General features: G+C 47.1%; 1 protein-coding gene across 1 annotated transcript; it reads right to left on the reverse strand.

The window, feature by feature from the left end:
• Positions 1–9485: 9485 nt before the first annotated feature.
• On the reverse strand, positions 9486–10662 carry FAM43A (family with sequence similarity 43 member A). Its single transcript, XM_040428328.1, has one exon. It carries the CDS (start codon positions 10635–10637, stop codon positions 9486–9488), a length of 1152 nt encoding a protein of 383 aa, XP_040284262.1. The 5' UTR covers positions 10638–10662.
• Positions 10663–12028: the final 1366 nt, after the last annotated feature.

The raw sequence follows: 12028 nt of genomic DNA on the forward strand, positions 1-12028 counted from the left end.
ACGCTAATTAAAGACCACAGAAAACAGAACAGCCAAATGCGCACCTTAAGCCAAAACCAGAGTACATTTAGCACCTTTCTGTGTTCCTGAGGTCAGCTTCAGATTATCCTATGACCAGGTTAACAAGACAGATGTACAGTGCAAGTATAGATTTAAAGTATAACTGTAGTTTGGGCTTATTTTTTTATATGGTATAGAGAAAGGGATATTAATCATTTTTGCCGCAAGTGTGAAAGTAGCCTTATCCGACAGTATAAAAAGCCCCCCAATATGCCAGGCCCCCCACACTGAATATACATACCCCACTCCTGGTTCCTGCACCGCCGCTGCTGCTTCTCCCTGTACGTGGATGAAAACATCTGGTCTCGGGGGAGGCAATAGCAGGCGGGGACGCAGATATGCCTCGTCTCCGCCTGCCATTGGCTGCTCGTCCCCGTCACCGGATGTTTTCATCCTCACACAGGGAGAAGCAGCAGCGGTGGTGCAGGAACCAGGAGCGGCGCAGGGAGCGGAGTAAGTATATTAAGTGTGAGCGGCCAGGCATCTGGTTGTCAATCACAGGTGAGGGCTGTATTATTTGCCTCACCTGTGGTTGCCGCTGGCAACATTATTTATGTGGCAGCATAGCAGCCTGAGCTGTATCGTAGCAGCTAGCTATGTTGTGCATGCGGTTGCACCTGGCAACCTCTCTTTATAGTTCAGTTCACCTGCCATATCCATAGGACTGTTTGTGTTCCCCTTTTCCCTGCAGCTTGGCCAGTGAGACTCCTGTTCCTCCGTGTCCAGAAGGAACAAGTCGTCTTACCCTGCTCCTAGTTTAGGGCCGTCCTGAGGGCTAGCAGGGACTACAAGGTTCCGGAGCATGAGCCCTCCTACCATCAAGGTCGGCTCATGCAGCTAGGAGTCAGGGTCAGATTAGGGATGCGATTAGGAGGTGACCTGCTCCCTAAATCTGTCCTCCTGGTCGAGCAGCGACCACCATCTTCGATCATCGCACGGCTGAGGGTTTTCCCCATCCTCAGCCGTGACAGAGAGCTACACATTAAAACTGGTGATAATTATAAGTCAAATCCATGCCAGCTCATACCGGACACAAGGACCAAAGGCAGACCCTTCACAGATATACACTGACCGTCTTGTCACAGAAGTGTCACCGACGTACCGAGACATACGAACGTCCCCGCAACAGTGGGTGACAGAAGATCTGTGAGACTGGCAACACATGGTTTGATCTGACAGTTTTCCCTGTGGATCAATAGGCGTCTGTGTTGTTTCTGGTACTGGCCACACCTCTAACCTCCAGGTGTTGCTATTGTGGTCATTTACCTTTCCTTATTTATAGTTGCTTCTCCCACAATGCTGTGCGGTTTATAGCTTCAGTGGTATCTGTGGTCTGCTGGCGTTTGGTTCTCAGCTGAGTTCTTTTTGCTGCCAAAGCTACTGGACAGTTAAGCGCTTCCTTTTCCTTTTGCATTTTTGTTTTGGTTTATCGGTGTGTTGTTTTTTCCCTGCCCTTTGTTGTAGGCCTGAGGGAGACTCCTGTTAGTCCTTCCTTTCTGGAGGAACAGGTAGTCTCAGTCCTGTCACTATCGCCAGGGTCTCCCTCTCACACACGGGCATGACAGGAAGTCATTACGGACATGGGAATAAGGCCTAAAGACTACTAGCGGCCACAAGATTGAAATTATTCACAATTCTATTGTTGGTTCACTCCTGCTTGAAAAGAAATTGATTCTGATAATCCACCCTATAAAGGTTGATAACAAATGGCAAATTTGTTGCAGAAATGCATCTGAAAATCAGTTCCATTTATCTGAATGGGGTTATTTTGGCAGTAAGGAGATGGAGTTCTGCACAGCAATTTCTGTCACGTGTCAATATACCCTTAAAGGTATAGTACTACTTTTCAATATAAAGTGTGGGAATACAAGGGAAGATTCTACTAATCCTATTGATGCCGTAAACCTAGACAGGCTATATTATATTTATACAACTATTGGTTGGATTTGTAGGAGACCCAATTCTATTTCAGAAATGTGGTGCAATTTTGACACAAAATGCTGTATCTTAGGCCCACTAAGCCGCTTCCCTTTTCGGTTGAGCCACACCCCCTTGGCGGGCTAGGCACAGAAGAGTTCTCTTAAATGGATGTGCCAAGTTGGGGCAGTTTAAGGCAACATCTAGGTGCCACTCACATGAGCAAAACGGTCCAGTGTCTATTCACTTCTCCAAGACCTGTTATGGCAGTGGCCTGCTCCCATGTTCCGGTGGCACGGACTCACTCGCCTTACTCTCCATCTTTTCGGCGGGCCCGTCCACCAAACTAGCTTTCCGTTTCTCTTACGCAAGCGAAGGCCTGTTTTTTTGCTGGCAATGCCTCTTACTGCCCATAGGGCGCACGCTCTCGCTGGTTCTTAAAGGGCCAATGCACATGAAAATCTTCCCCAGCAAATGGCTGACTACTTTGGAGCACTTAAAGCGGTTGTGCCACAAATTTTCTACAGTTTTCAAATTAGCACCTGGATGTAAATACTTTTGTAACTGCATGTAAAAAAATGATTATAGCTAGTCAAATGGAAGGAGAGTTTCATCCTTCAACTGCCACTAGCTGCAGCGGACAGGACATGCCCTCTCAGAAAGGGCATGCCACCCTAAACTTGAAATAACTCTAGCAGAACAATTGGAGCAATGAATGGGGAGATCAGAGCTGGTTTTAACTTTGTTAGAAAGAGGTTGTCATGTACTAGCTTATCTATGATTTTCATTTTTTTATATTAATAATGAGATAACCCCTTTAAGGCATGTTCCCCTGTGGGAAGGTGCCTGAGCAATACTGCTATCTTGCTAGTGTCTTGCAAAGATGTGCTGTTTCTTCGTCCGCCTGTATATCGACCTCTGCTTGTTTCCCCAGATTTGCCCCTTTGCTACCCCACCTCTGCCTGATCTCCTTTCTGACCCTGAGTCGCCTGCCATGACCTTGGACTGGATATCAGATCACAAAACTCTGTCTGCCCTGACCTCAGCCTATCTTGACTCTGCTTTTGCCTGATCCCTTAGTGTTCCACACCAGTGTCTCTTGACCCCTGGACTCAGCAGGCACTGAACAGAGACAACTCCAACAGGTAACAGCCTGGTGGTTCCCCTGCAGTGGAGGCTAAATCCCTGTATAGGGGTTAAAGGGTAAAGACCAGAGGGGCCACTTAGATAACACCCTTAGGGCTGTTTCACACGAGCGGATGCCGTGCGTGGCATCCGCTCCGTGAAAGAGTGCCAAGACCCGATGCAGACTGCAGAGGTACGGAGCATTAACATGATTGATAATGCTCCGTGCCTTTCTGTGATCTCTTTACTACGAAATCACAGTGACAACTTTATCTCACTGTGATTTCGTAGTAAAGAGGTCACAGAAAGGCACGGAGCATTATCAATCATGTTAATGCTCCGTGCTTCTGCAGTCTGCATCGGGTCTTGGCACTCTTTCACGGAGCGGATGCCACGCACGGCATCCGCTCGTGTGAAACAGCCCTTAGGCCTCATTCAAACATCCACGTCCGTGATGACATCAGTGACAAAATGGCGAGTGGTTCAGCAGTGAAGATCAGTGTTTGGTCCGTGTGTCCGATTGTTGCCCCCTATGTATCATCTGTATTCCTTGGGCACCGCTAGGCTGAAAAGTTATTTCAAGAGTATCTCCTCGCAATGCCAGGCATGCGGTGTTGTACTACATGGTGTTATTTTATCTCTTTAATATTGTCTGTCTGAAGCTAAAGTGCTGGATTGCTTCGTCTTGCATGTTCACTTGCTCCGCTCCAGGTTTTCAGGGCAACTAGAGGAGGTGAGCTGACCCTTCTTTGGAGCATGTCCTAGCAAAGATCTGTAAAACATGGATGCCATCTGTGTTGTGTGTTTTTTTTTTTTTTCACAGGCCCATAGAAGAATAGAACATTGCTCCTTGATCAGTGAAGGTCCGACACCCCCACCCCACCGATCAGCTGTTCCTTGCAGCCTCTAGCACTGGAACTAGAACTTCTCCGTTCAAAGTGTAGAGGCTGTACCTGGTTGCTGCACCTCAGTTCCCATTCACTTTAATAGGAGCTGAGCTGCAGCAACCCAGCACGACCAATACACTTTGTACTGAGCTTTTATTTCTTTTTTTTCTTGCTCCTGAGACTGCAGGAACACCTGACCAGTGGGGGTGTGGGGTTTCATCAATGGGGTGTGTAGGTCATCAATATCAGGAGCCTGGAAAACCCCTCTAAGGCCCATTTCACACGAGCGAGTTTTCCGCACTGGTGCAATGCGTGACGTGAACGCATAGCATCAAACCGCATTGCACCCGCGCGGAAAAAAAAAAACAGAACAAATGAATGCAATCGCAGACAAAACTGACTGAACTTGCTTGCAAAATGGTGCGAGTTTCACTGAATGCGTCCAGAGCCAATCAGTCACGCTCGTGTGAAAGAGGGCTAAGGCCCCTTGCAGACCAGCGTTCCTCCCGCAGCGAGTCCGCATCGCAGAACCCGGCCTGACCTCCCAGCACTGATGGGAGTCACATAGCATTATATTGATTTATGATGCTATGTAACCCTTAGGCCCCTTTCACACGGGCGAGTATTCCGCGCGGGTGCAATGCGTGAGTTGAACGCATTGCACCTGCACTGAATCCGGACCCATTCATTTCTATGGGGCTGTGCACATGAGCGGTGATTTTCACGCATCACTTGTGCGTTGCGTGAAAATCGCAGCATGCTCTATATTCTGCGTTTTTCACGCAACGCAGGCCCCATAGAAGTGAATAGGGCCGCGTGAAAATCGCAAGCAAGTGCGGATGCGGTGCGATTTTCACGCATGGTTGCTAGGAGACCTGATCTGTATTATTTTCCCTTATAACATGGTTATAAGGGAAAATAATAGCATTCTGAATACAGAATGCAAAGTAAAATAGTGATGGAGGGGTTAAAAATAAAATTAACTCACCGAGTCCACTTGATCGCGTAGTTGCGGATCTCTGTCTTCTGTAATGTTGAGCTGCCGGCTAAGGACCTGTGGTGACGTCACATCACATGATCCAATAACATGGTCCCTCACCATGGTGATGAACCATGTGATGAGCACAGTGACGTCATCAAAAGGTCCTATTCCTGTGCACAGCAAAGAAGAAGACAGAAGAGAAGCCGGGCTGCGCGATCAAGTGGATTAAGGAGAGTTAAATTATTTTTTTTAATTTTTTTTTAACCCCTCCAGCCCTATTGTACTATGCATTCTGTATTAAGAATGTATTATTTTCCCTTATAATCATGTTATAAGGGAAAATAGCAATCTACAGAATACCTAACCCAAACTTATGTGAAGAAGTTCGGGTTTGGGTACCAAACATGCTGATTTTTCTCACGCGCGTGCAAAACACATTACAATGTTTTGTACTCGCGCGGAAAAATCGTGCATGTTCCCGCAACGCCCATGTGAAACCAGCCTTACAGTTCTGGAATGTATTGGATAAGGCTACTTTCACACCTACGTTAGGTCGATCCGACTTGTATCTGCACAGATCCGCACCTATAATGCAAACGATTGTATCCGTTCAGAACAGATCCGTTTACATTATGAAGAACAAAGTCAAAACTGATCCGTCCTGACTTACATTGAAAGTCAATGGGGGACGGATCCGTTTACAATTGCACCATATTGAGTCAGTGAAAACGGATCAGTCCTTATTGACTTACATTGTAAGTCAGGACGGATCCGATTGGCTCCGCATCGTCAGGCGGACATCAAAACACTGCAAGCAGCATTTTGGTGTCCGCCTCCAGAGCGGAATGGAGGCGAAACGGAGCCAAACTGATGCATGCTGAACGGATCCTTATCCATTCAGAATGCATTGGGGCTGAACTGATCCGTTTTGAACCTTTTGTGAGATCCCTGAAACGGATCTCACAAACGGAATTCAAAACGCCAGTGTGAAAGTACCCTAACACTGGCAGCCTTAGAACTTTTTCACCCTAACAAGCAGTTTCTCTCTCATAACTATGAGTGGTATGAAATCCCAACAGGGTCATTCATGACAATGAGCCATGTTTTTACTCAGAAATGCAGAAGATTTTCAGAGAAAACATATCAACCACTCAGTCCAGCCTCCATTGCATAACCTGCTCTTGACAGTCTCCTTTTAGACACTCTTTATAAATCTCCATATACTGTTAAGGGCTTATTCAGACGACTGCGGCGTGTTTTGCAGTCCGCAAATTTTCGGATCCGCAAAACATGGATGCCGCCCGTGTGCGTTCTGCAATTTGAGGAATGGAACGGGCAGCCCATTATAGAAATGCCTATTCCTTCCGCAAAACACAACGGATGCTGTCCGCATCTTTTGCAGCCGCATTGAAATGAATGGGTCCGCATCAGTTTCCATAAAATTGCGGCCATGTCAATAAGCCCTAAAAGTGAGCCTGAAACAGGTCTTCCCTTATGCACACGAACGTATTTTGTTTCCGTGTCAGTTTCGGGTTTTTTTGTGGATAGGATGCAGACCCGATCATTTCAATGTAGCACACCATGTTCCATTCCATAGCCCCGTAAAAAAAATAAAAAAAAGAACATGTCCTATTCTTGTCCGTTTTAGGCATTGTTACAATGGATCCGTAGAAAAATAAAAATGGTTGCTAAGAGATGTTGTTTGTAAACTTCAGTTTTTTTTATCGCGCGCGTGCAAAACGCATTAAATCGCATTGCACCCGCGTGATAAAAACTGAACGCAATCCCAAACAAAACTGCGGTTCCCGCAAGGGACACGCTTATTTGAAAGAGCCCTAAAAATCATGTGCAAACCTAGTGGAACAGATGGCAGATATGCCATAGGACATGCTGTGAGCTGTGTGATCAGATATTCAGGCATGCAATAAAAAAATTCTTAAATTATTTCCTTTTATTTCTTTTTTCAGGTGTGCAAACAAACATCGTAACAGTGATGTCCTTTAAAAAATAACAAAGAAAAAAATAACTATATACACAACATATGTACAAGTGACCAACCACAGATTTGTCTTTTGCACAGCAAAGATAACATTTAGAATTGTGTGACCATTATGTACAAAATATATACGTATTTACATCTCTGAAACACTGGAAAAGTACTTCACGACAGTGCAAGTATTACAAAAACCATCATGGAATGTAATGACATCGAAGTATCCCAGTGGGCGGTGTGTAAACATACAAGCGGACCAACCCTCCATTCCACGGTGGAGTTTTGGCAGGTGGGTGACTGAGGTATGATGGAAGAAAAATACCTATTTGGCAGGCAAGTGAAAACTGTGAACGAGGTTGTTAAAATAGGTCTCGTCAGGAGGATCAACCCTATTAAAAGGGAACTAATCACCATGAAAATGCAGTATAATCTGCAGGCAGCATGTTATGGAGCAGGAGGAGCTGAGCAGATTTGTGGGAGAAGATTCAGTATAACTTGTATTTCAGTCATTTATATCCATGCTGATTCTGAGCTTTGACGTCCAGGAGGCGGCCTTATGGGTGATTGACAGCCTTCCTTCCATGATGGTGTACACAGAGAGAGGTGTCAATCACAGATAGGACCGCCTCCTGGACTGCAAAGCCCAGAATCAGCACGGATGTAAATGGAAAAATTAAAAAGGTCACCGAATCTTTTCCCATAAATCAATCTGCTCAGCTCCTCCTGCTCTACGACATGTTCAACCTGACCAAGTTCCCTTTAAAGCAGACGTAGGGTTGATCCTGGTGATTAAAACGCTACCAGTCTTGTGAAAATCAGCTGTGTCCTTCCTGAGGAAAATAGGTTATATACTGTATATATATTAGATTATATTTATTTTATGCAAATGAGATCAGTGAACCAAGGGGTGTGTCCTAGCCCCCTCAAATTCCCAGTGCTGGCCACACCCCTTGGTACACTGAAGCCCTCATCTGCATATGAAATATTTGAGTCTTTTTTTTCCCCCCTCAGGAAAGTCGTAACTGGTTTTCTCAAGACATGCATCATTTTGTTCAGCAGGATCAACCCTAATAGGCAGTATGGTTTAATAGTGTGGATCCTGCTAATAGGTGCTATTTAACAGGAGGGGGGGGGGGTTTAAAATCTGTGGCATGCGACCTTCAGTGCCACTTGGAATACCTTGGTGCCTGCCACTAAACCAGTCATCCCCAGAGAGGCTGCATCTCCCAGAAGAGGTCATCTTTCAAGACGTAAAATGCACAGAATTCACCCAAACGTAGCAGAGCCAAGACTGGCATTTATATTTTATGATGTGTACTAAGCTTTTGCCCATTGGCTTGGGCTAGGAGTGACGACACACTTCGCTCTGCTATTTTTAAAGTGCCAGCGTTGTAAATGCAGCTTTTTGGTATCGCCAAGACGTCCTTTTAACGAGGAATGGCTCTTAATTGTTAAATAACCAAACACAACCTCAGAATGGCAAGGCTGGCACGCTAGAAGTGGCCTGTTGTGCGGCACTTGTGTTCTGGAAGTAACCATCTGATGCCATATACTGGTGGCCTGGGTGCCGCTGCAGAGACGTGCGATGCCATCATTGGACTGCGCAATGTCGAATTAGTGTACCTGGTACCAGAGCAGACTGGCAATATATCTGTGCCTCACCCCACCCTAATGACATGTGCAAACATTGCCCGGGCCAGAACAAAAGAGGAAGTGGAAAGAGACATAAGGGACCTGGGTCCAGCCGTGCCAGCTCTGCACCTGGGTACAGACCCCTTCCATAATACATACTGATAGATACCACTCCTGGACCATCTATGGCCGTGGAGCGTCACCATGGTGGACTTTATCTGGCCTTTAGGCGAATTTGGGAATTATCGTTAATATGCAATAATAGGCATAAGCTGAAAGTCTCCCGGGTTCCGCTTTGCCATGACCCAAATCCAGCAAGACGGAAACCTCCGGGGTTCTTCTTTACATTGGACATTCATTACCTGCCGTCATCTATATGAGCAAATACTCTAATAAATATTACAGGGGAAGGAGGGGGGGGGGGGGGGGGGGGGGGGAGTATCTGCCTATACAAAGGACTGGGTAAAGTTATGTGCCCAGGTAATGGAGGATGGAAGAGCGGGGAGAACCTACGGGTAATACTGATCTGGACATAAGGTGCTAAGAGCTCCCCTCTGACCACCAGGCGGGCAGAGGCATTGCACACAAGTCCCTGACCTGTACTAGGGACATCCCAGCAGAATCAAATAAAGGGTCACCTTCTTAACATTCGAGGGCCCGATCCATGCACGTATTAACCCTTTACAAGCAGACATTGAATACTTAAATAGGCTTCAAACCGACCCCATCCATAGTCAGAGCGGAGTAGGAGACCCCGAGAAGTGGATATTTAACCCCTGCCTTCCCTCACCAGCAGAGGAATAGGAGCGCAGGGTGGGGCGACGTCATAGCCCAGAGCAATGTACAGTGCCTTAACCCCTTCGCGCCCGACAGATGCCCCAGGGCAGCCTCACACCGTCTCCGGCTCTCTGCACTCCTCGAAGCCATTGCTGACGGGCCCCCCGCTGTCGTGGTTGCTCTCTATGGAGGACTCGCTGCCCGTGCTCTCCCCGGACAGCAGCCGGGTCACCCTCAGGTCCGCCCGCAGCGTCTGCAGGTCGTTGCCCAGGCTCATCTCCCCCAGGTCACTGATGAGCTGGGACAGCTCGTGCTTGGCGTCGCGCCCGCCGCCCCCTCCCCCGGTATCCAGCACGTCCTCGCACTCGAAGCTCATGGCCCGCTCCTCTTCCTCCTCGCCCCGCAGGTCCTCGGTGATGGAGCCCAGCTTGGGGGCGCTGCGGCTCCGCTCCACCGGGGGCTTGTAGCAGCACTGGCCGTTCAGCAGCTTTCGGAGAGGGACGAGGGGGATGTTCTGCTCCCCGATCAGCTGCTGCTGCTGGTGCCGGGCGTCCTCCCTCCGCTTCAGTCTCTTGAACTCTGCCAGGGCGTTGGCAGAGGTCTGGTACAGCAGCAGTGCCATGGCTTTGGCTTTCTCCGGCTTGGACACCAGCACGGCGTGGCAGCGCAGCATCACCGCCTTGTGCTTCATCTCGTGCCGGTAGATCCAGGCGAAGATCTTGGGCAGCCGCGGGTCCGCCACGCAGTAGGTGACCCGGTGCAGCAGGTACAGGTGCCCGGGCCGCTTGGCCTTGTCCTCCACATGCACCATGCGGATGCCCTGAGAGCTGACCGTCAGCTTCATCTTGGTGCCGTGCTTGCCCATCTCGCTCTTGCTCCAGATCTTGCACACGGCCAGGTCGGTGCAGCCTTCTCCCTTGGACTGCAGGGTGGTGGCATTGCCCAGGTACAGCACGGTGTAGGTAGGGTCCTCCCCGGTGATCTTGATCTTCTTCCTCTTGGACTTGAACATGCTGCCCACCCTGGTGAGTGCCCCCTCCGGGCAGGACTTGGCGAAGGAGGTGAGGGCGCTGTAGTTGAGGCTCACTGCATAGCCTTTCTGCTTGCTCTGCTTGCAGTCCTCCTCGATCAGATCGAACTTGTTCTTCTTCCAGGGCAGCATCTCGCAGTGTGGACGGGGCTCCGAGCTGTCAGTGGACAGCGGCGGCTCACTGTCATGGCACGGCTCGCCGGTCCTCCTGCTGCCAGCTCTCAGCCTTCCCATTGCAGCCCTCCGAGGCAGAGCGGCGCTACTTATAGCTAGGAAGGAACCATCCGCTCCTACGGAGCAGGGGAGACGAGCAAACAAAGGCCCCGCCTCTTTAACTCATTTCACACCTGGTTGCTACCAGCTTTAGAGGAGCATCTACTATGTAATAAGTCCCTGGAAGCTCACGAATAACTGCTTAACCCTTTGAGGACATGGCAGTTTCCCTTTTTATTTGCATTTCTGTTTTTTTTACTCTCTGCCTTAACCTTTTTATTTTTCAGTTCACATAGCCATATGGGGGCTTGTTTATTTTGTTGGACTTTCTAATGGCACCATTTAATATTGCATACGATGTAGTGAGAAGCAGAAAAAAATTCCAAATGGGGCGGAATTGGGGGAAAAAAACGCGATTGAGCTATAGTTTTATGGGTTTCCATTTTTATGCCGTTCCCTATGCAGTAAAACTGATCTGTTACCTTTATTCTGTAGGTCGATACAATTATAGTGATACCACATTTATATAGGGTTTTCTTGTGTTTTAATACAAAAAAAAAAAAAAACATAACTTTTTTTATAGTCGCTTCTATGATGCTGTGTCAGGCTCATTTTTTGTGGGATAATCTGTACTTTTTATTGATAACTACATTTAGGAGTATGACTTCTTGATCACTTTTTATTTCATATTTTTGGGAGTTCATGCGATGAAAAAACAGCAAATTGGCCATTTTCATTTTTTTTCTCTTCACTATATGGGATAATACATTTATATTTTGATAATATGAGCATTTTGGGTGCGGCAGTTCAAATAATCTTATTTTTATTGTTTATTTTTTATACAAAACCATTGTAACTTGAGCCCACTCTTTGGAACTTTTTGGAAATCCAGTAATTGGTTCTAAAGCCATAAATGTCATCACAGAATAAGAAAAAGTGAAGTTCTAAGAAAAATAAGCCGATAGCTAAGACATTGAGCAAGTCCTTATATGAGTAGATGCTGGAAGCTGTGAATGACTTTTGGGACTTCCCAGGGTCTTGCATAGTACATACGGTACATGTACCAGAAAAATAAAATTAAGCCACCGCTCACCTATTGTCCAAACCCACAGACAGTACAGAACATCTAGTACCACAAAGGAGCTACAAGACAACCAATAAAGGTGCTTCACCAGTGAAATGGCCATGTTATTAGTTGGATCTGGGTCTGAGACTACTTTCAGCTTACGATGGCCCAGAAAAGACCAATGTATGCTGGAAATATTGTATCCTGAGGCCATTGTATCTCACGGGATCACTATAAATATATTTATAGCATTTCAAAAAAAAAAGACAACCTTTTTTTTACATATATTTTAAGTCCTCTTAGGGGACTTTAACCCCTTGAGTCCTGGAGGATTTTTAGTTTTTGC

This window comes from Bufo bufo, chromosome 4 (genome assembly GCF_905171765.1).
Source record: "Bufo bufo chromosome 4, aBufBuf1.1, whole genome shotgun sequence".
NCBI lineage: Eukaryota > Metazoa > Chordata > Amphibia > Anura > Bufonidae > Bufo > Bufo bufo.

Excerpts from the sequence above, each read along its gene's own strand:
- FAM43A (XM_040428328.1), bottom strand. The coding sequence starts at position 10,637 with ATGGGAAGGCTGAGAGCTGGCAGCAGGAGGACCGGCGAGCCGTGCCAT.